General features: G+C 42.4%; 1 protein-coding gene across 6 annotated transcripts in view; it reads left to right on the forward strand.

Moving 5' to 3' along the window:
- Positions 1–20,216, forward strand: part of LOC116540884 (S-adenosyl-L-methionine-dependent tRNA 4-demethylwyosine synthase TYW1) — a 309,103-nt gene that overhangs the window by 129,581 nt on the left and 159,306 nt on the right. For all 6 annotated transcript variants that reach the window (XM_032264675.1, XM_032264672.1, XM_032264670.1 and 3 more), the window contains one exon: positions 8,228–8,363. In XM_032264675.1, the coding sequence (XP_032120566.1) occupies positions 8,228–8,363 (136 nt within the window). The remainder of the gene's footprint in view (positions 1–8,227; positions 8,364–20,216) is intronic.

Consider the following 20,216-nt stretch of genomic DNA (forward strand, 5'->3'; position numbering starts at 1 on the left):
AAGGTTGGGTGTGATAACCGTTACATACATGTAGCCTGTTCAGACCACGGAGTGTGTGAAAGAGAGTGGCAGGTGGACGGCAAGTTGGGAAGGCTGGGACTAGATGGTCTGGGACTTCAAATGCAGTTCTTTAGAAAGATCTTGCTTCCTGCAGAGCAGCCTGCCAGCATGGTATAAAATGGGAGAGACAAGAAGCAGCAGGAACCTAGACAGGAGATTATTGTGTTTGCTCAGGTCAGAGTTACAAGGGAGGAAGTTAAGTCAGTGCAAATGAGGGAGTCTTAAAAAAAGATGCTGTTGAAGGATTGCTAGGTATGGTTGATGACCTGCTTGTGTGGCTCTGAGAGGCTAGCAGAGAAGAGGACTAGGTAGTTACACTGAAAGTTCCAGCCATGTTGATTGCTAGGATTATGCGGTCCCATAATTGCAGAGGGCTCTCATAAGGAAGGGTCAGGTTTAGGTGGCAGGATGATGAGGTTGGGTTGATTGGCTTAAGGGAGGGCACTCCTGATAGGGATGATGAAAGGCATCTCCGGGGGCCTCTGGGGAAATGATCCATTTTTGTGTCATCCTGGGACTAGGCACACACTGTTGTGCCAAAGGAATTATTAAATTTTACTTTCTGTGAATGCCATCATGGGTTGAGGTAATGCCATCATGGATTGAGGAAAATTATGAAATAAGATATTTACCTGAAAATGTCCAGCAAAATGCTGGGCACATTTGGTAGATGTTATTGAGTCTTTCCCTCTCTTGCTGGTGAGTGTTCTCAGGCCTGCAGAGGGACCATGGAAAACGACAAGATGTTAGTACTAGTCTTGATTGCCATCTTCAGCAAACACATGAGATGTGATGGCATATGGTTCCCTCATTTACTAAACCTGATTGGTAAACGAGGAGGGAGACAAAAAGGAAGAATGAGGTGGCAGGATTGGAGGAACAGGAAGACTAGCAAATGTCTCAGATCCTGAACGTGCGTTTAAAAAGCGGATGGGCTTACTCTGTCAGAAATCAAGAAAAGGAACGCTTAGGAAATGGAGGTTGTGTTACTAGATTCCTAAAGCATGCTTGAGGCTCCTAATGCGAAGCATGCTGTGCTTCAGGGAATAGGCGTGGAAATTGTGTTGTATCTTTTACATTATGTCCTTCCCTGGCACAAGGCAGAATATGTAGAAAGTAGCCATTCTAGATTCAGATCTGAAAAAGGGGGCATGTCTTTGTTATCCACTGAAATAGGTATTCAGAAAGAGAAGAACAAAACCAAGTCAGAGAGCTTCAGATTACTGCTAGGGTATGGGAAGAATTTCCTCTATGGGAGTCTGCTAGACATGCGTTGAGGACGTTTCTGCTTACCTTTTTTCTGAAACAGAGCAGTCCTCCTGGCTTGGGAATAGTGTGTGTGTCCAAATGTTAGGAGGTTCTAAGCATAAGACAACCTCCTGCCCCCACATTTTCCCAGTGAAAGATTTGAACTATCCAGAAAATAACGTCAAAAACAGAATGATGAGAATTGCCATGCTGGATACTATGACGTGTCGTAAGACCACAAGTTTGAAACACTCTGGATTATAGAGCAGTGAAACAAAAGAGTCTTGAGATAGCCTTTACTTTTAAACGAATACTTTCAGGACCGAGGCCTCTCTGAATTAAACTAAAGATTCTCCCTGCCGACCCCCATATCACAAGAGAAAATAGAAAGAAAAAGTTCTCTAAGAGGAAATAATCTTCCTTGTTTCTGTGAATTAGGAGGAAACAAAATACCAGTTGTCTCTGGTGTCTTAATTTCTTTCAGAAAAATAAGGCTGTAGATGAACTAATAGAACACAGGCCATGTATTTTGGAAGTTTCCTTTAATGTTGATAATGCTGATTCTATACAGCAAGTCAGCTCATACAGTTCAGCTATTAGCTGAGTCTCTTACAGCCATTTCATCTTTGAGCACACTATAAGAATTAAAGAAAGAGGAGAGCAACAAGAAGGGCGGCTCGACACTCAACAGGTTTACTGTAAACCCGGGAAGGGCTTCTGACCTTACCCACAGCAGGAGGAATAATGCTCTCTGGGTGGTTGAGTGGCCTATTTATTTTTTACTTTTTTTAATTCAAAAATAATTTTTTTCTAAGTAACTGCAATACCACCTATACTCTGGTATCTTTTGAGGGGAGTCTTGACTTTGTCAATTGGTCTGCATTATATTCAGGCTAGTGGCTTTTTCAGGGTACTAAACCTTTCCCTAAAAGAGTTTCAGTCTTCCCTCCAGCTCCAAAGCATATATGACTATGTTAGTCTGTTCTTGCATTGCTGTAAGGAGCTGACTGAGACTGGGTAATTTGTGACGAAAGAGGTTTAATTGGCTCACAGTTCTGCAGGTTGTTTAGGAAGGATGGCAAGGGAGGTCTCAGGAAACTTAGAATCATGGTGGAAGGCAAAGGGGAAGCAGGCACATCTTCACACAGCGGAGCAGGAGGAAGAGAAAGAAGGGGGATGTGCTCCACACTTTTAAACAGCCAGGTCTCATGAGGACCCACTCATTGTCACGAGAATAGCAAGGGGGATGTCCCTATCATCCAACCACCTCCCACCAGGCCCCTTCTCCAACATCAAGGATTACAGTTCACCATGAGATTTGGGTGGGGACAGAGCCAAATTATATGAGACTCTTTACTGACAGTTCTGGCCCCGAGAGGAGTTTTCACAGTGAGTGGTCCTCCAGGATTTATGGGAGAGCCAGATATTGATTGTGGTTGCTGTGTGGAAGCAAACACCTTAGGCAAATGAGAAACCTTTTGCTTTCTGAGTAGCTTTATGCTTTTGTTTGTCAAAACAGAGGTTAATAAAAGTGACAAGAATGTGTAACACACTTCATGTTAACAGGCCTGGTGGTGATTATATAGGAGAAAAACCCTATCTTCATAGGAACCTACCGATATATTTTAACGTGTCGGTCCTCTTTTGCTGCGGCCACCCACCTCAGAATGTGTGGCTCTAACTAACAATCATTTATTTAGCTCATAACTCTGCAGGTCAGCCTGAAAGTCTTTTGGCCTTGGGTGGCTTTGCTTATCTCAGTGTTTCTCAGTGGATGAATCTGCCAGGGCTGGGTGCCTGATGATTGGCTGGGCTGGACTCAGGGGCCTCTATTCATGTGGCCTCTCATCCCTCAGCAGCTGTGCTGCACTTTATCACAGGGTGCCAGGGTTTCAAAGAGCAGCGAGTGGGGCAAGCCTCAGTGCATGAGCATCTTTCAAGCCTTTGCTTGTATCACATTTGCTTACTTCACATGGCGGAGCTTCAGGTCAATGAGAAGCACGCAAATCTATAGGCAGGGGCACATGGGTGCTGGGACGGGAGGAGTCGATGGCCATATTTGCAGTCTACATACAGCACAACAGACCACACTTGTCAAGGAGTATAACCTTGAACCTGCTGGAGCTCAGTGTTCTTCAGGAACTCAGTTGATGATTATAATTATGTGAATAGTCCAGGTGATAAGCAATCCATTTTCTCCTTAAGCCCAGAGGTCTCAAACCCGCAGTTGATAAGAAGTAGGTTTTGCTTTTCCTACAGCATGTCTAACAGTTTTTTTTGGAGCCAACATTGAAAAATCGAGAGGTTTTATGTAAAATCTGGACTTTGGACTTTTGAAAAGAAGATGATCTGGCAGAAGTTGTCAAGAGCCAAGGCGTAGTTATGTTTTCCATGAAGCCGTGTTCTTTTTAGCTCTCCACACACCTCCCATCTTGCTCTTTCCTCAGCCCTGAGGCTGAGTGTCATCTGCCACCTGTCAGAGGAATTGCACGGTTGATTTTCTCATATCAGAGAAATTCCTGTCACCATTTCTAACAGTGAGATAATGAAAGGTAGACGGAGAGGCCACATAGTCCCAGAAAAATGGAAGAAAGCCTATCACTTTGAGTAAGGAGAGAATATTCTTGTGTGCTTCATATACAATCTGCATTTTGATACACAAAGAACTTTCCCCCTCCCCTTAAAAGTGGCTTATCTGACTCACATTATTATTTCCTTGGTTCCTGTAGACCTACGAGTTTAGAAGTTTGTTCTAGAACCTTGCACCATCTGTGTATTCAGCTTTGCAGTCAGAGAGGAGCCTCATAGCTGATGTCTGGTGCCACAGAACACTCCATGGAGTCATTTCTTATACACTTCTCTGTGCGACGATGCCGACGACACCTCCTGCCCCCAAATTTCAGCTGTGTGTCCCTTTACTTTTGAACACCTTCTTCCTTGAAACTATGCAGGAAGTTTATTCTCTTTCTTCTGCTGGTTCTGTGTTTCTGTTATTGTGTTTGCTTTGTGTTTTGTTTTCTTTAGTTTTTGCTGAGACATTCACCCACATCTTTTAGAGAACCTCTATAACCTGGATTTAACCTATATGACAGAAATAGAGCATTCCAACCAGAAACTTTTAAAGTACAGATTTTTTTTTTCTTTTTTTTAAGACAGGATGTCACCCTGTTGCCCAGCCTGGAATGCAGTGGTGTGATCTCAGCTCACTTCAACCTCTGCCTCCTGGGTTCAAGCGATTCTTGTGCCTCAGCCTTTTGAGTAGCTGGAATTATAGGCTCCCGCCATCATGCCTGGCTAATTTTTGTATTTTTAGTAAAGACAGGGTTTCACCATGTTGGCCAGGCTGATCTCGAACTCCTGACCAGAGATGATCCGCCTGCCTCAGCCTTTCAAAGTGCTGGGGATTACAGGTGTGAGCCACCGTGCCTGCCCTGATGCTTATTATTTATAGATCCTTGCACACATTACTTAGCCTTTTGAACCTCAGCTTCATCATCTTTAAAATGGGCCTAAGTAGCAACTGCATGGTTGTCTTATTGTGATGATTCAGTGAACTAAACTGATGAAGAGTCAAGCACACAGCTCAGGGAGCAGTAGATAATTCTTTCCTCTTCATTCACTCTCCTCCTCACTTCCTCCTGAGCTATTTGGCTTGCTCTGAAAGCCCCAGATTGCCTTAGAGATTTAGGTTTTAATATCACTGGATGTTTGGGTCACTCTGGTTATTTTTTTTAATCCCAAGGAGGAGCTTCAAAGTCACTATTTACTTGGATTTCTAACAAACATAAATGTCTCTTCTTCTTTTTTTTTCTTTCTGCAGATATTGTCAGGTCTCATTCTACCTTCCAAGGTTCAGAAGATAGAATGAGGCCTGATGATCTCTACAGAAAGGAAACGGGAGGGAGTTTTATGTTCGTCAGCACATTTTTATCTATGATAATTCTTAACTCAGAGATTTAAAATTAAGGCCAAGGGTCCTTACAATATTCACATCAAGAATCCTTGGGCATTTTTACAGAGATTTGGGCTTAAGGTTGTCTGTCTTAAATATTGTCTCTTTTTCTGGGGAGTGGAGGATGTCCTTTTTAACGACTCCCAGCAGTGCCATGAGATCCTCGGATACAGGAAGAATTACGATTTTGATGATGTAAGACCCTTTTGCTTTTGGGGAACATTTGTTATCTCCGTGTAGAATAGAGACAGGTAAGTGACCCTCCTGGGACCCTCATTGTCTTTTCCGGGTGAATAGAGACCAGTGCTAGACATAAGGTCCCTAAAGCTCGGAAAATATCTCCGAAGGTCTCTGCTAATTTTGAGCCTCTTCAAAATGAGCTCTGCAATTCCTAGAGACCTTTTCCTCCTCTCCGTTCTTCCTCTGCTCCTTGACAAGAGAGCTCTAGACTGCCTTGGGGGTAGCGTCTCAGATGTCCAGTATTGACTAGAATTCCTTATTGGTACTGTCAGTGTCCAGGGCTTCCTATTTCGTAAATGATAGAGGTTTATAAAAGAAGTATGGCCTTTGGAATGTACTGTTCATAATCTTAAGCAGTTATGGAAGCATAGAAAAAGTCAGGGCAGTTCTCATTTTGCATCAGGAAGCTTTTGACAAAGTCCTGTTTAGTCAGATGATGGTACCCAGTAGTAACCATTAAGATAGTCTTCTTTTCCTTTTTTTGTAAAAGAAAAATCCAGTTAAAGAAGCATAGCTTGTCTTTTATCAAAAAGGCACCCAGCAAAGGAGTGATGAGACAGAATGCTGTTATTACTGATGCTTTTGTTTTACATTTTCAGTAATTAATGTGCTTTCCTCAGTCGTGACCCATTACCTGAACTTTGAAGGATTCCCCTAGTACATTGGTGCTGCAGGGCCTTAAAGCACGAGAGCCTGCCAGTATCTTCATCACCTCTTTCCCACATTTGGTCAGAGCCTCTCTACTTTTAATGAAAGTGAATAGAAGACTAGACACTTCTGATTTTTCTACATGTCACTAAGCCACATCATTGCAAGCATCTGTTTGGCCTGTATTCCCTTAAAAATTTTGTCTGCCGAAATTGACAATATCTCCTAAAAAGTAGCTTTAGTGTCTGCCTGTGTGGCTGGATAAAAAGAAAAATAGGATTCTTGCTCTTCAGGATCTTACACTCAACGATTGATATGGCTGATGCTTTATATAAAGCACATAAACCATCTTAAAGTGGTGAATTATATGGCATGTACACGTTATCTTCATTTTTTAAAAATGCATGGACTTTGAAAGAAAAAATGCACAAATTTCTAGGGGGCAATCTGGAATAAATTGTGGAATCGTTATAGAAAAAGAATATTGGGAGAATTTGATCAGAGGATTATTAAGGGGGCACTTCTTTCTTCTAGTTCTAAATTTACTGAAGAGAATGAATTATGAGACCCGTTTGAAGGGAGAAGGGGAGAGGCTTTAGAAAAAGTACAGTCTAGGCTGGGCACAGTGGCTCACACCTGTAATCCCAGCACTTTGGGAGGCCAAAGCGGGCGGATCACTTGAGGTCAGGAGTTTGAGACCAGCCTGGGTAACATGGTGAAACCCCGTCTCTACTAAAAGTACAAAAATTAGCCCAGCGTGATGGGGCACGCCTGTAATCCCAGCTGCTTGAGAGGCTGAGGCAGGAGAATCTTGAAACCTGGGAGGTTTCAGTGAGCTGAGATCACACCACTGTACTCCAGCCTGGGTGACAGAGTGAGACCCCGCCTAAAAAAAGAAAAATGCAGTCTAGGTTTAATGTATAACTTGTGAGAAATCTAGTAGGGTCGGGCACAGTGGCTCACACTGCTAATTTCAGCACTTTGGGAGGCTGAGGTAGGTGGATCACCTCAGCCCAGGAGTTCCAGACCAGCCTGGGTAACATAGTGAGGCCCCTTTCTCTACAGAAAAATTTAAAAAATTAGCCAGGTGTGGCGGCACATGCATGTGGTCCCATTGAGATACTGAGAGAGGAGGGTCGCTTGAGACTGCAGTGAGCTGTGATTGCGCCACTGCACTGCAGCCTGATGAGAATGAGACCCTGTCTGGGGATTGGGGCCGGGGGAAAGACCTACTAGAAGGACCTACTAGAAATCTAGTAGGTAGGAATGAAATTATGAAACAAAGCAGTGAATTTGAGAGAAGTGGAGAGTGAGTGGTGTTCATGGAAACTGCACTTGTTTCTTCTGTGTAATTACGAGGTTGCTGCTGTGTTAGGTCTGCACTGCTTAAAGTTCCCCAGATGGGTCATTGTTTGCCTCTCAGGGCTTGACATGAAACCCATCCCACTGTTGGAAGCGTAGGTGTGATTCTGTGTCCTTCGAATAAGGCCTCAGCTTTTGGGATTCTTTCTTGCTCCTTAGAGGATTTCTGTCAGTGAATGGATGGAGGGAGGTGGCCTAGCTGTGCAGACCCCATGTGGTTGGCAGACTATGTGGGTGGGAAAGTGAGATCAGAGAGCCTAATCGTGCTGGGCTGATGTTGTCAGACCTGAACTTAGATCATATTTTATTTTACATTGAATTGTAAGTAATTCAATGTTTTCAATGTATTAGGGATTGTTTCCATTCATTTAAAAAATCACCAGAGGCTGGCTGGGCACAGTGGCTCAGGCCTACAATCCCAGTCACTTTGGGAGGCTGAGGTGGGCAGATGACCTGAGGTTGGGAGTTCGAAACCGGGCTGACCAACATGGAGAAACCCCGTCTCAAAAAAAAAAAAATAATAATAATAACCAGAGGCCATCCCATTTTGTCATATTATTAAAATCATTAGTTCAGTCTTCTGGGGAGAAGTGGAAGTGTCTAGACCCAGAGAAATGTTTAATCCCTATATCTATTATAGCAAGTTTTACATCATGGAAAGCCTGATAGAGGAATATGTTTTCTTTTCTTTCTTTTTTGTTTTTTTAATTTACTAAGGAACCTCAAGCCAGTTACTCAGCTGTATGTCAGTGTGGATGCCAGCACCAAAGAGAGTCTGAAGAAAATCGACCGCCCACTCTTCAAGGATTTCTGGCAGAGATTCCTTGACAGTTTAAAAGCCTTGGCAGCCAAGGTAAGAATGATGACGTCTTAAAAATAAATAACCCTCAGGTGTGTACTGAAGTTAAAAGAAAAAGAATGAAAGAAGGAAACATGAAAGAAAAGAACCGAGGTACTTCCTCTTCTTTTCTCTTTAAAATAAAAAAAAAAAGTGAAATATAACTTTCAACTTTTTAAAGACTTCCTTCTTCAAGGAACTTTGAATATTTACTATTTGATAAATATTTATTGAGTTCCTCTTAAGTTTGTAGCACTATGCTTAACCTACATCATTTGCCTTTAAGTCGGGAGTTGAAGACCAGCCTGACCAACATGGTCAAACCCCATTTCTTCTAAAAATACCAAAAGATTTGCCGGTTGTGATGGCATGTGCCTGTAATCCCAGCTACTCAGGAGGCTGAGACAGGAGAATCACTTGAACCTGGGAGGTGGAAGCTGCAGTGAGTCAAGATCATGTCTCTGCACTCCAGCCTGGGTGACAGAGTGAGACTCTGTTTCAAAAAAACAAATAAAAAATAAAAATAAAATAAAATGACACCGTATTTGCAAATAACTTACACACATCCTCCTTTATACTTTACATCATCCATAGATTACTTACAATATGTAGTACAATGTAAATACCATGTAAGTAGTTGTTATACAGCATTTTAAATATTTGTGTGATTTTTAATTGTTTTATTTTTTCCAAATATTTTTCATCTGTGGTTGGTTGAATGTGTGGAAATGGAACCCACAGATATGGAGGGCAGACTGTACATAGCCATCTTAAAAGATGCATCTACATGCTGGGCGTAATCTGAGGCTCACACCTGTAGTCCCAGCGCTTTGGGAGGCCAAGATAGGTAGATCACTTGAGGTCAGGAGTCTGAGACCAGCCGGGCAACATGGCAAAACCCTATGTCTACCAAAACACACACACACACGCACGCACGCACGCCATGAGTGGTGGCACATACCTGTGGTCCCAGCTACTCACGAGGCTAAGATGGGAAGATTGCTTGAGCCTGGGAGGCAGAGGTTGTAGTGAGCCGAGATTGCTCCACTGCACTCCAGCCTGGGCAGCAAAGTGAGACCCCATCTCAAAAAAAAAAAAAAAACCTGCAAATAGTATATGTTTAAATATGAAGTTAATTTTTGTGAATTTCTGTAACCAAATTTCCTAAGCCATCAATAGCCCAGAATGTTCATATTGAATATCTTTTTCTGCAGACATTTGGCTCTTCGTGCGTGTTTTCATATGGCAGGCTTACCTTCCTTTTCTTTTTCATCTAAAGTAACCTTCTGGCTCTGTTCTTCCATCAATCCTCCTTCCTTCCTTGCTTCCTTTCTGTCACTTTTCTAAGCATTCTTTGTGCATTCCTGACATCTGACTGATAATGAGAATCACCTCAGGAGCTTAAAAAAAAAATGACAATTTCCTGATCCTCATGGCATCTGAGAATCTGCTTGTTAGACATCCCAGGTGTCATTAAATATGCAGCCAGTTACAGGAGTCACTGTCCCAGAAAACTTCCCTTCTCTCCTGTGCCCAGCGCTTGCTTTGACATCCCTAATCCCTGGCTGTCTGGCCTCAGTGTGCATTTCCTGACTCCTTTTTCACCGTATTCCCCAGAGGGGCCATGCTTCCCTGCTTCCCTGCTTCCCTGCCGTTTCCACACACATGGCCACTACCTTCTCCTTTCTGAGTCTTTGATTTGATTACTGTCTCCCCAGATTTGGGAATGAATGTCCTTTCTTTCCCTTGTTTGACTTGTAGAAATTCTGTATACCTCCTAGACCCAGTTTTGTTATTACCTTTACTGCAAAGTCTTTTCTCATTACAATTAGCTGCACCTTTCTCCCTTTCTAAGTTTTATATCTATTAAAAAACACTGTTTTTCTTCTGTTTTGTCTTAGCTGCTCTCTCCTGATCTGTATTCCTTACTTATGTCTGAATTCTGCACAATGTCAAGCACAGCACAGTATTTCATAAATGTTTCCATTTTTTTCTTGGAGAATGGGTTTTGCTCTGTCCCCAAAGCTGTAACACAGTGGCACCATCATAGCCTCCAGCTCACTACAGCCTCCAGCTCCTGGGCTTAAACAATCCTTTTACCTCAGCCTCACAAGTATCTGGGATCACAGGCACATACTGCCATCCCCAAATAATTTTTTGCAGAGACAGTCTTGAACTCCTGGCCTCAAGCAATCTTCCTGCCTTGGAAGTGTTGGGATTATAGGCATGAGCCACTGCTCCAGGCCTGATAAATATTTCTTTTTTTCTTTTCTTCTCTTTTTATTTTTTCGAGATGGAGTCTTGTTCTGTTGCCCAGGCTGGAGTGCAGTAGCATGAACTTGGCTCACTGCAACCTCTACCTCCTGGGTTCAAGCGATTCTTCTGCCTCAGCCTCCCCAGTAGCTAGGATTACAGGTGCATGCCACCATGCCTGGCTAATTTTTGTATTTTTAGTAGAGACAGGGTTTTCACCATGATGGCCAGGCTGATCTCGAACTCCTGACCTCAAGTGATCCCCCTGCCTCGGCCTGCCAAAATGCTGGCATTACAGGTGTGAGCCACCTCGCCCTGCCAAAATGTTTCTTAAAAGGATGAATGGGTGGAAACTCAACAGAGATTTGTGACATACCATATGCATTTTAGCAACTCTCCAGCTGTTTAAATCTTTGTGGGTTTTTTTGCTGTTTTATGCTTGAGAAGTTAAATCTATGCCTTTGTTTGTTATTAATAGTGATGTTATTTAAGAAATGAAAAAAGGCCTTACTTTGATTTCTAAGCTGTCTTGGATTTACATAGCATAAACATCAGAATGGATTTATTTATTTATTTATTTTGAGGCAGTTTCGCAGCATCTTAAATAGAAGTCATTATTGTCTCTGTGTAATTCTTGTTGGAAAGCTTCCTTGGGTAAACTGCCCACACATTAGGGCAATTGCTTTCTGAGTATTTTGTTGCAATTAGAGTTTTTGTTTCTTGTTCTTGTAGAAGATCTGTGGCAGGAGGCTGCTCTTAACAATTTTCCTTTAAATTGACTTAAGCTGTTATTTCCTTCTGAGTGTCTTATCTTATAAGACACAGTAGATGCTACGAAGCAAGATTTGTTTTACTGTTTATGCTTAACACTTAAAACATATATTTTGTTGTTATATGTGTCAGCTAGGGTCAAAGACATAAAAACTCAAATACCGGCTGGGGGTGGTGGCTCAGGCCTGTAATCCCAGCACTTTGGGAGACTGAGGCAGGCAGAGATCACTTGAGGTCAGGAGTTTGAGACCAGCCAGGCTAACGTGGTGAAACCTCTTCTCTACTTTTAAAAATACAAAAAAAAAAAAAAAAATTAGCTGGGCATGGTGGCAGGTACCTCTAATCCCAGCTGCTCTGGAGGCTGAGGCAGAAGAATTGCTTCAACACAGGAGGTGGAGGTTGCAGTGAGCCAAGCATACACCACTGTACTCTACCCTGGGCAACAAGAGTGAGACTCTGTCTCAAAATAAAGATATTAAAATAAAAATAAAAACTCATATCGGATTACTATAAATGAAAGTGCTATTTCAGATATTTTAATTAGAACATCCATACTGTTATCTTCTGTTATTTGATTAGGCTTTTATAATATGCCTGAGCAAGGAAAGGCATTTGAAGAGTGTTTCTTGAACTTTTTAACAAAAAAATTTGATTTGTCCCAAGATTTTCAGCCCATTTCTGATCTAGTACTACCCAAAGTAGAAGGTAGCATATTTTGTTTTTAACTCTTGGCAAGTATAATGTTTACATTTCCAGATTTTTATCCTTTGTCAAAATGTTCCTTTTCAATATGAGGAGAGAAATATATTGGTACTTGAGTATGTGGGCTAAAAACCAATTCCATCAAGATACCAGAGGAAAAAATGTGTTAGCTTCAATTTCCGTCTGCGATAGCTACTTGTCAAATAGTTCTTTTTTAAAGAAGAGAAATACATCTTACACAAGAAAATACCAGCAGCTTTTAGCAGTAAACTTTCATCAGCAGTGTGACCAGATGTGTTTCTGGTGGACTATGATTATACCAGGATCCAGTAGTAAGTTGAACTGTTCAATCCTTTTCTGTAATATATAGCTTTGGGATTCTTGAAACCTCATATTTAAAAAGAAAATTGGCCAACATCGTTTCTTGCATTACGCATTAACAATGAACATTGGCCCCCTTTCTGCAAATGTTAGAATGCTCTGACCTGACATCGTTTGAACAATGGGTGTTCCATTGAGAAGAAGGGCTTATTATACATCAGTGAGATAGCCCTGTATCAAATATTTAAATAAACCCTATCATGTATGTGGCCCACAGTTTGCAAATGAAGAAACAAAACATTTTATATTTGACCTTATCTTGGGTTATAAAAATATTATATGCTGATTATGGAAATTTGGGGGAAGTAAAGAGAAATAGAAAGAGACATGGAAAGAAATTACCTATAATTCCAGGACCTTAATGCAGTAATTAACATTTGAATTGCTCTACTTCAACCACTGTGGGAGGGCATGCTTTTTTGCAAATTTAATTCCATCTTACATGTTACTCTTGTTTTTGTTTAACATTGTGTCATCAGCATTTTTCCTTGTCATTACACTTCTGTGACTGTCATGTTAAGGTCAGCATAGTCATTCATCCTGCCCCGTTTCTTGCTTGTTGGCCAATATAGGGAGCAGCAGGAGTGAATGATGTCCCTGTGCCCTTCTTCCCACCCTAGAGGCCTGACAGTCAGATTTTCTGTCCTTCCCACACTGAGTACAAAGTCTCAGCATCTCTGCTCACACCGAGGACAAAGTCTCAGCACCTCTGCTCACACTGAAGACAAAGTCTCAGCACCTCTGCTACTCCCGAGTTGTAGCATGCATGTTTCATCACTTTTAAACATTTCTAAAATTGAATGCAGCCAGAGAGGATGTGTTATATATTTAACTGGTAGCATTGAGACTTTCCCAAAGGAGAAGCATAAGATAATGGTACATTAAATTGTGGCATGGATTTTATCCTAGAATTTCTTGTAGTCAGTGAAATGTATCTTCTTCATTTCCTTCTTTTAGGATGAGCTTGTCTCTCTTCCATGGTTCTGACAAGTTTCCCTTCTTGTTGACCTACTTTGTTTATTTCCGTCTCTCATCATCGATGCCAAAGTCTATTCTTGAGCCCTAACCCATCTACCTGCCTCGGCCTCCCATAGTACTGAGATTACAGGTGTGGCGTGAGCCAGCACACCCAGTTGGTTTTTTTTTTTTTAAAACAGAGTGTCACATCTTTCTATAGAAGTAATAATAGGCCAGGAATGGTGGCTCATGCCTGTAATCCCAGCACTTTGGGAAGCTGAGACCCATGGATCACCTGAGGTCAGGAGTTTGTGACCATCCTGCTAACATGGTGAAACCCTGTCTCTACTAAAAATAAAAAAATTAGCTGAGTGTGGTGGTGAGCATCTGTAATCCCAGCTACTTGGGAGGCTGAGGCAGGAGAATCACTTGAAACTGGGAGGTAGAGGTTCCAGTGAGCCGAGATCATGCCTCTGCACTGCAGCTTAGAGCTTGGGAGACAGAGATTCCATCTCAAAAAAAAAAGGAAGTAAATATAACACTTCGGCACTGTTCTTACTGTCTGGATAATTTTTTTTTTAAATGGATTTAACAAATAGCCTTACAAGTCTTGCCTTTGGCAGTCTTCCCCAACTCCTTCCCTCCCCTCCCATGGTCTGCATTTGGGACTTCTGCATGAAGGGTACTTGTGCTTTCTCTTACCACCCAGGACAGCAGGGGTTGGTGTGACTGCTTATTTAATTGTCCTTGCTGTGAACTGAAAGGTCCCCTAGGGAAGGCACAATGTGTTTTATGTCTTTTTGTTTACTGCGGTATTCAAAGCTCTTAACGCGGTGACTGACGCATGATTGCCACATAAGTATCTGGTCAGTGAGCAAACTGCATTTATCCACTCTTCTCTTGGTGTATATTCCATTGTTCCCTGCTTGGTTTAGTCATTGAAAGCTTGGGTCTCTGAAACAAGACTACCAAGGTTTGGATATGAGCTCTGCCACCTACTGTGTGTGTAATTTGGGGCAAGGGACTCATTTTTCTCACCTGTGAAATGGGGCAAATAACAGTGCCTGCCTTATAGGGCCTAGACAAAAATACCTGGAAACATTATGGGAGGTAATTTTGTTTAAATTTTTAAAGGTGATGCCCTCTATCATCGTTTTTGTGTGTATGATGAAATATTTTATACATATGAAAGGATACAGTGAATAAGATAGTAGGTATCGCTATAACTGTAGTCTAGCTTAAGAAGTAAATATTATAAATTCATTTGCAGGCCCTGTGGACCTCTTTTCTATCATACTTCTTTTCCTTTCCTTTCTCTCAGAGGGAATCTGTATCCTATAATTGGTGTTTATCATTCCATACTGTATTCAGTATTCCATATTTGCTGTTTATCATTCCATATATATTTTTTAAAGAGACAGGGTGTATTAGGGTTCTCTGGAGGGACAGAGAACTAATAGGGAAGATGAATACATGAAGGAGAGTTTATTAGGGAGAATTGACTCATGCGATCCCAAGGTGATGTCCCACAATAGGCCATCTGCAAGCTGAGGAGCAGGAAAGCCAGTCCAAATCCCAAAACCTCAAAAGAGGGAAGCCACAGTGCAGCCTTCAGGCTGTGGCTGAAGGCCTGAGAGCCCCTGGCGAACCACTGGTGTGAGTCCAAGAGTTCAAAAGCAGAAGAACTTGGGAGTCTGATGTTCGAGGGCGGGAAGCATGCAGCAGGGGAGAAAGATGAGGCAGGAAGACTCAGCCAGTCTAGTCTTTCCACGTTCCTCTGCCTGCTTTTGTTCTGGCCGCACTGGCAGCTGATTAGATGGCGGCCACCTGGATTGAGGGTGGGTTGGCCTCTCCCAGTCCACTGACTCAAATGTTAATCTCCTTTAGCAACACCCTCACAGACACATCCAGGAACAGTACTTTGCATCCTTAATACAGTCAAGTTGACACTCAGTATCAACCATCACACGGGGTCTTGCTGTGTTGCCCAGGCTGGAGTGCAGTGGTACAATCGTGGCTCACCACAGCCTTGAACTCATGGGCTCAAGCAGTCCTCTAACCTCAGCTTCTGAAGTAGCTAGAGACAATAGTTGTGTGCCACTGCGCCTGGCTAAATTTTGCATTTTGTAGAGATATGGTCTCACTGTGTTGCCCAGGTTGGTCTTGAACTCCTGGCATCAGGTGATCCCTTGGCCTCCCAAAGTGCTGAGATTACAGACATGCGCCACTGCTTCTGGCCTATCATTCCATATTTATACTTCACTCTTATGTATAACTTCATAAATAATAGAGGATAGTGTTTTCCATATTTTAAAACTTTATATAATAACATAACCCTTTGTATATCCTTATGCAACTTGATTTAAATTTTGGCCATTTTTTAAAAATAAAAAATTACCTTTTTACCATTTTAAGGCATACAGTTAAGTGGCATCATGTACATTCCCATTAAGTGCCACTGTCACCACCATCCATCTCCAGGACTGTTTCATCTCCCCAGACTTTCCCCCAAACTGTGAAACTTCATACCCCTCCCTTTTTTTTTTTTTTGAGACAGAATTTAACTCTTGTCGCCCAGGCTGGAGTGCAGTGGCATGATATCGGCTCACTGCAACCTCCACCTCCTGGGTTCAAGTGATTCTCCTGCCTCAGCCTCCCAAGTGTATGGGATTACAGGCATGCACCACCACATCGAACCAATTTTTTTATTTTAGTAGAGACGGGGTTTCACCATGTTAGCCAAGCTGGTCTCGAACTCTTGACTTCCAGTGATCCACCTGCCTGCACCTCCCAAAGTGCTGTGATTCCAGGTGTGAGCCATTGCGCCCGGCCGGAACTTCATACCCATTAAATAGTAGCCTCCCTCCCTTATTTCTTCCTCCATGCAACTTGTTTTTCTTTTGTCTGATATTATGCTTGTGAGGTATTCATATTGTTATATTTAGCCTTTGAGACTTTGTAACTGCTATGTAGCCTTCCATCCTGTAAATACTCCCTGATGGAGGAGAAATTCATCCTCCTACAGATGGGCATTTGGGTTATTTCACAGTTTCTAACTCTGCAGTGAACATTATTGAGAGTGTCTCCCTATGCACATATGCAGCATTTTCTTTAGGAACCAACCTGTGATTGGAAGTTGCTGGATCATAGAATGTATTCCTCTTGAACTTGAACTTGATTAAATGTTTGTCGTTGTACCCTGTCCTACGTGATTATACGTAGGAGACTAGTGCACTAGAATTTCTCCTTTCATGAATACTTGGTCTTGTTACTTGTTTATTTTGTTTATTTTCTGAGACAGGGTCTTGCTCTGTTGGCATGTAGTGCAGTGGTGCCGTCACGGCTCACTGCAGTCTCAACCTCCTGGGCTCAAATGATCTTCCACCCTCAGACCCCCAAGAAGCTGGGACTACAGGTGTGTACCACCACTCCCAGCTAGTGTTTTGATTCTCTAATTTGTACAGTTGGAGTCTCACTATGTTGCCCAGCTGGTCTCAAACTCCTGGCCTCAATGATCCTCACACCTCGGCATTCAAAAGTGCTGGGATTACAGGTGTGAGGCACGGTGCCCAGCCATCGTCAGGGTTTTAAGATTTGCCAGTCTGGTTTGAGGTTGTGTTTCGTATTCCTCCCAGGAGTGGGTGAGCATTTTGTTGCGTTTTGGCCATGTCTTTAATAGCCTTTCCATACCTTGCCCATTTCTTCCCGGGCTGCTTGCCTTTGTCTAGACTCTTAGAATTTATTCTTTCTCTCTGCAGTGGGCTTCTCTAACATTGATATGGTTTGCTTTCTCATTTCCTTCAGGACTCCACTCAAATATCACCTTATCAGAGAGTTAGTCCTTGCTCGTCCTATGGAAAATAATTTCCCTCCTCAACAGCACTGCCTGTTCCTCTTCCTTGCTTGTCTTTTTCCATAGCAACAGCAGCACCAGACTTTCATAGTTAATGGTTTTTATTCTTTCAACTGTGAAAGCAGGGACATTTTCTCATTGCCTGTGGTATCCTCACTACCTCGGATAGTGCTTTGCCTGTAGTATGCATTTAATAAAAATGCAATTAATATAATAATTCATGCACCCTAGTATTCAGGTTCCCAGAAACGATAACCTTCGCCTTAGGCTTGGGGAAATAAACAAGTGCTAAAAGATAAATAGAAGGGGCCAGGTGCGGTGGCTCATGCCTGTAATCCCAGCACTTTGGGAGGCCCAGGAGGGCGGATCACCTGAGGTCAGGAGTTGGAGACAGCCTGGCCAACATGGTGAAACACTCTCTCTACTAAAAATACAAAAATTAGCCAGGTGTAGTGGCAGGCATGTGTAATCCCAGCTACTCAGGAGGCTGAGGCAGGAGAATCGCTTGAACCTGGAAGACGGAGTTGCGGTCAGCGGAGATTGCCCATTGCAGTACAACCTGGGCAACAAGAGTGAAACTCTGTCTCAAAAAAAAAGGATACTATATGTCGAAACAGCTCTGTGAAACTTAGCAGGGTGAATGACTTCACCTTGTCAGAGAACCCAGGGAAAAGCAGAAAAGATTTCTGCTGGGCCAGGGCGGAAGTTGTCAAAGATGCAGGTAGGCATTCTTCATTCTGCCAAGAGTTTTTTATCTCCCCCAGCTGTATAGAAACTCAGAATCCTAGAAACCAGGAGACAAATGGTCCATGCCCATGTTTCTTTTTTTTAATTAGGGCATAATTTATATATCATAAAGTTCAGCGTGCAATGGCTCACGCCTGTAATCCCAGTACTTTTGGATGCCAAGGTGGGGGGATTGCTTCAGCCCAGGAATTTGAGACCAGGCTAGGCAACATATGGAGACCCTTTCTCTACCCTCCTCCCCCCACCCCAGAAAAAATCAGCTAGATGTGCTAATGCACACTTGTAGTCCCACCTACTTAGGAGGCTGAGGTGGGAGGATCAGTTGAGCTCAAGAGGCCGAGGCTGCAGTGAGCTATGATTGTGTCACTGCACTCCAGCCTAGGCAACAGAGTGACACCCTGTCTCGAATGAATGAATGAATGAATGAATGAATGAATAAATGAATGAATGTGAATACATGGGGGGGAGTTCACACTTCTAAAATATGATTTTTAGTATATTTACAAGCTTGTGAAATTATCACTACCTAATTCCAGAACATTTTCATCACACCCCAACCAAGTTTCAGCTCACTGCAACCTCTGCCTCCCAGGTTCAAGTGATCCTCCCACCTCAACTTCCTAAGTATCTGGGATTACAGGCACATGGCATCACACCGGCTATTTTTTGTATTTTAGTAGAGACGGGGTTTCACCATGTTGGCGGGCTGGTCTTGAACTCCTGGCCTTAAGCAGTCCACTGCCTTGACCTCAAAAGTGCTGAAATTACAAGCATGAGCCACCGAATCCAGCCAAAAAAATTTTTTTAAGCCTTTGTGGTTTATGCTGAAGCATCCAATGAACTGGGTTTTTCTGTGAATAAAGGATGTGCCCACTGCTAGGGCTCCTTCTCTTCCAGCATCTGGCCAGCAAATCCACCCCACCTAGCTATGGCAGCCCCACCAGCTCCTGGTGCCTGACCCTGGAAGCCAGTCACTGTACCACTCAGGGTTCGCTGTTTAGATTCTGTTGTGTTTCGTCATTGAACTGAACACAGTGTACAGCAGACATTTGGTCCTGCAGAGAACATTCTTATCATAAGTTCTTTTATTTAACAATCCTAGCTCTAATAGCTAACATCTGTTAAACAATCTCTTACTAAATTCTGATGCTACTAATCCTGAGTATGTATCGTTTCATCTTCATACCTTTTATATGAGGTGTAGATATTGTAGTTCACCTTATTTTACAGATGAGGAAGTTGAAGGTCACAGAGCTGTTTGGCTTCATGGTATATTTTTATTATCTTTTAGCACTTGTTTATTCTACACAGCTCGAGGTGGAGATGATCGTGTCTGGGAACCTGAATACCAGCCATTAAAGTCAAACTGGTATTTGCACCCCTGTTTAGCCCCAAAGTGCTTTAGCTTGTTAACCGTCACTGTTTCCAGAACATAGAAGTTAGTCCTGCTACCTAAAGTTACCCTTTTTCCTTCTCTTATTTATTCTTTGAACCAGAACAGCACAGTATGTTTCCATGTTACACAGTGTGATGTTAAGATTTTCATGGATTAGCATAACTTTATGAAACTATTACAATTATGTCATTCTGTAATGATCTATTGCCAATATATTATTAGTACTACAGGAAGATTTCATCTGATGTGAACAATCTCTTCTATTGTAAATTGGGGTTTTTTTTCACTTGAGAAGAAAATGGTTTTGTATTTAATCATTGTAATTAATAATGTGACATTGAAAGTGCTAGCAGATGAACTATGATGACTGTGGAGTAGTGTTTGTAATTTGATGAAACGTAGGTCTACATACCATACATCAGTGTGTGTGTGTGTGTGTATATATATATATATACACTGTGTATACACAGTATCTATATGAATATGTATATACACACACACTGATGTCTTTTTATTAATGAGGGCAATATAACAAGCCTAAAACTATTGACTGTCAGAACTAATAATGTGTAGTTGTCTTTTTCCGGTTGACTTAGTGATTGGCAGAAATTGCAAGTTTTCCTGTTTTCTTTCTTTCTCTTTCTTTCTTCCCCTCCCCTCCCCTCCGTTTTCCTTTCCTTCCCCTTCCCCTTCCCCTTCCCTTTCCTTGTTTTTTGAGACGGAGTCTCGCTCTGTCACCCAGGCTGGAGTGCAGTGGCACAATCTTGGCTCACTGCAACCTGTGCCTCCCAGGTTCAAGCGATTCTCC

This window comes from Sapajus apella, unplaced genomic scaffold (assembly GCF_009761245.1).
Source record: "Sapajus apella isolate SASKATOON/1434 unplaced genomic scaffold, GSC_monkey_1.0 scaffold146, whole genome shotgun sequence".
Taxonomy (NCBI): Eukaryota; Metazoa; Chordata; class Mammalia; order Primates; family Cebidae; genus Sapajus; species Sapajus apella.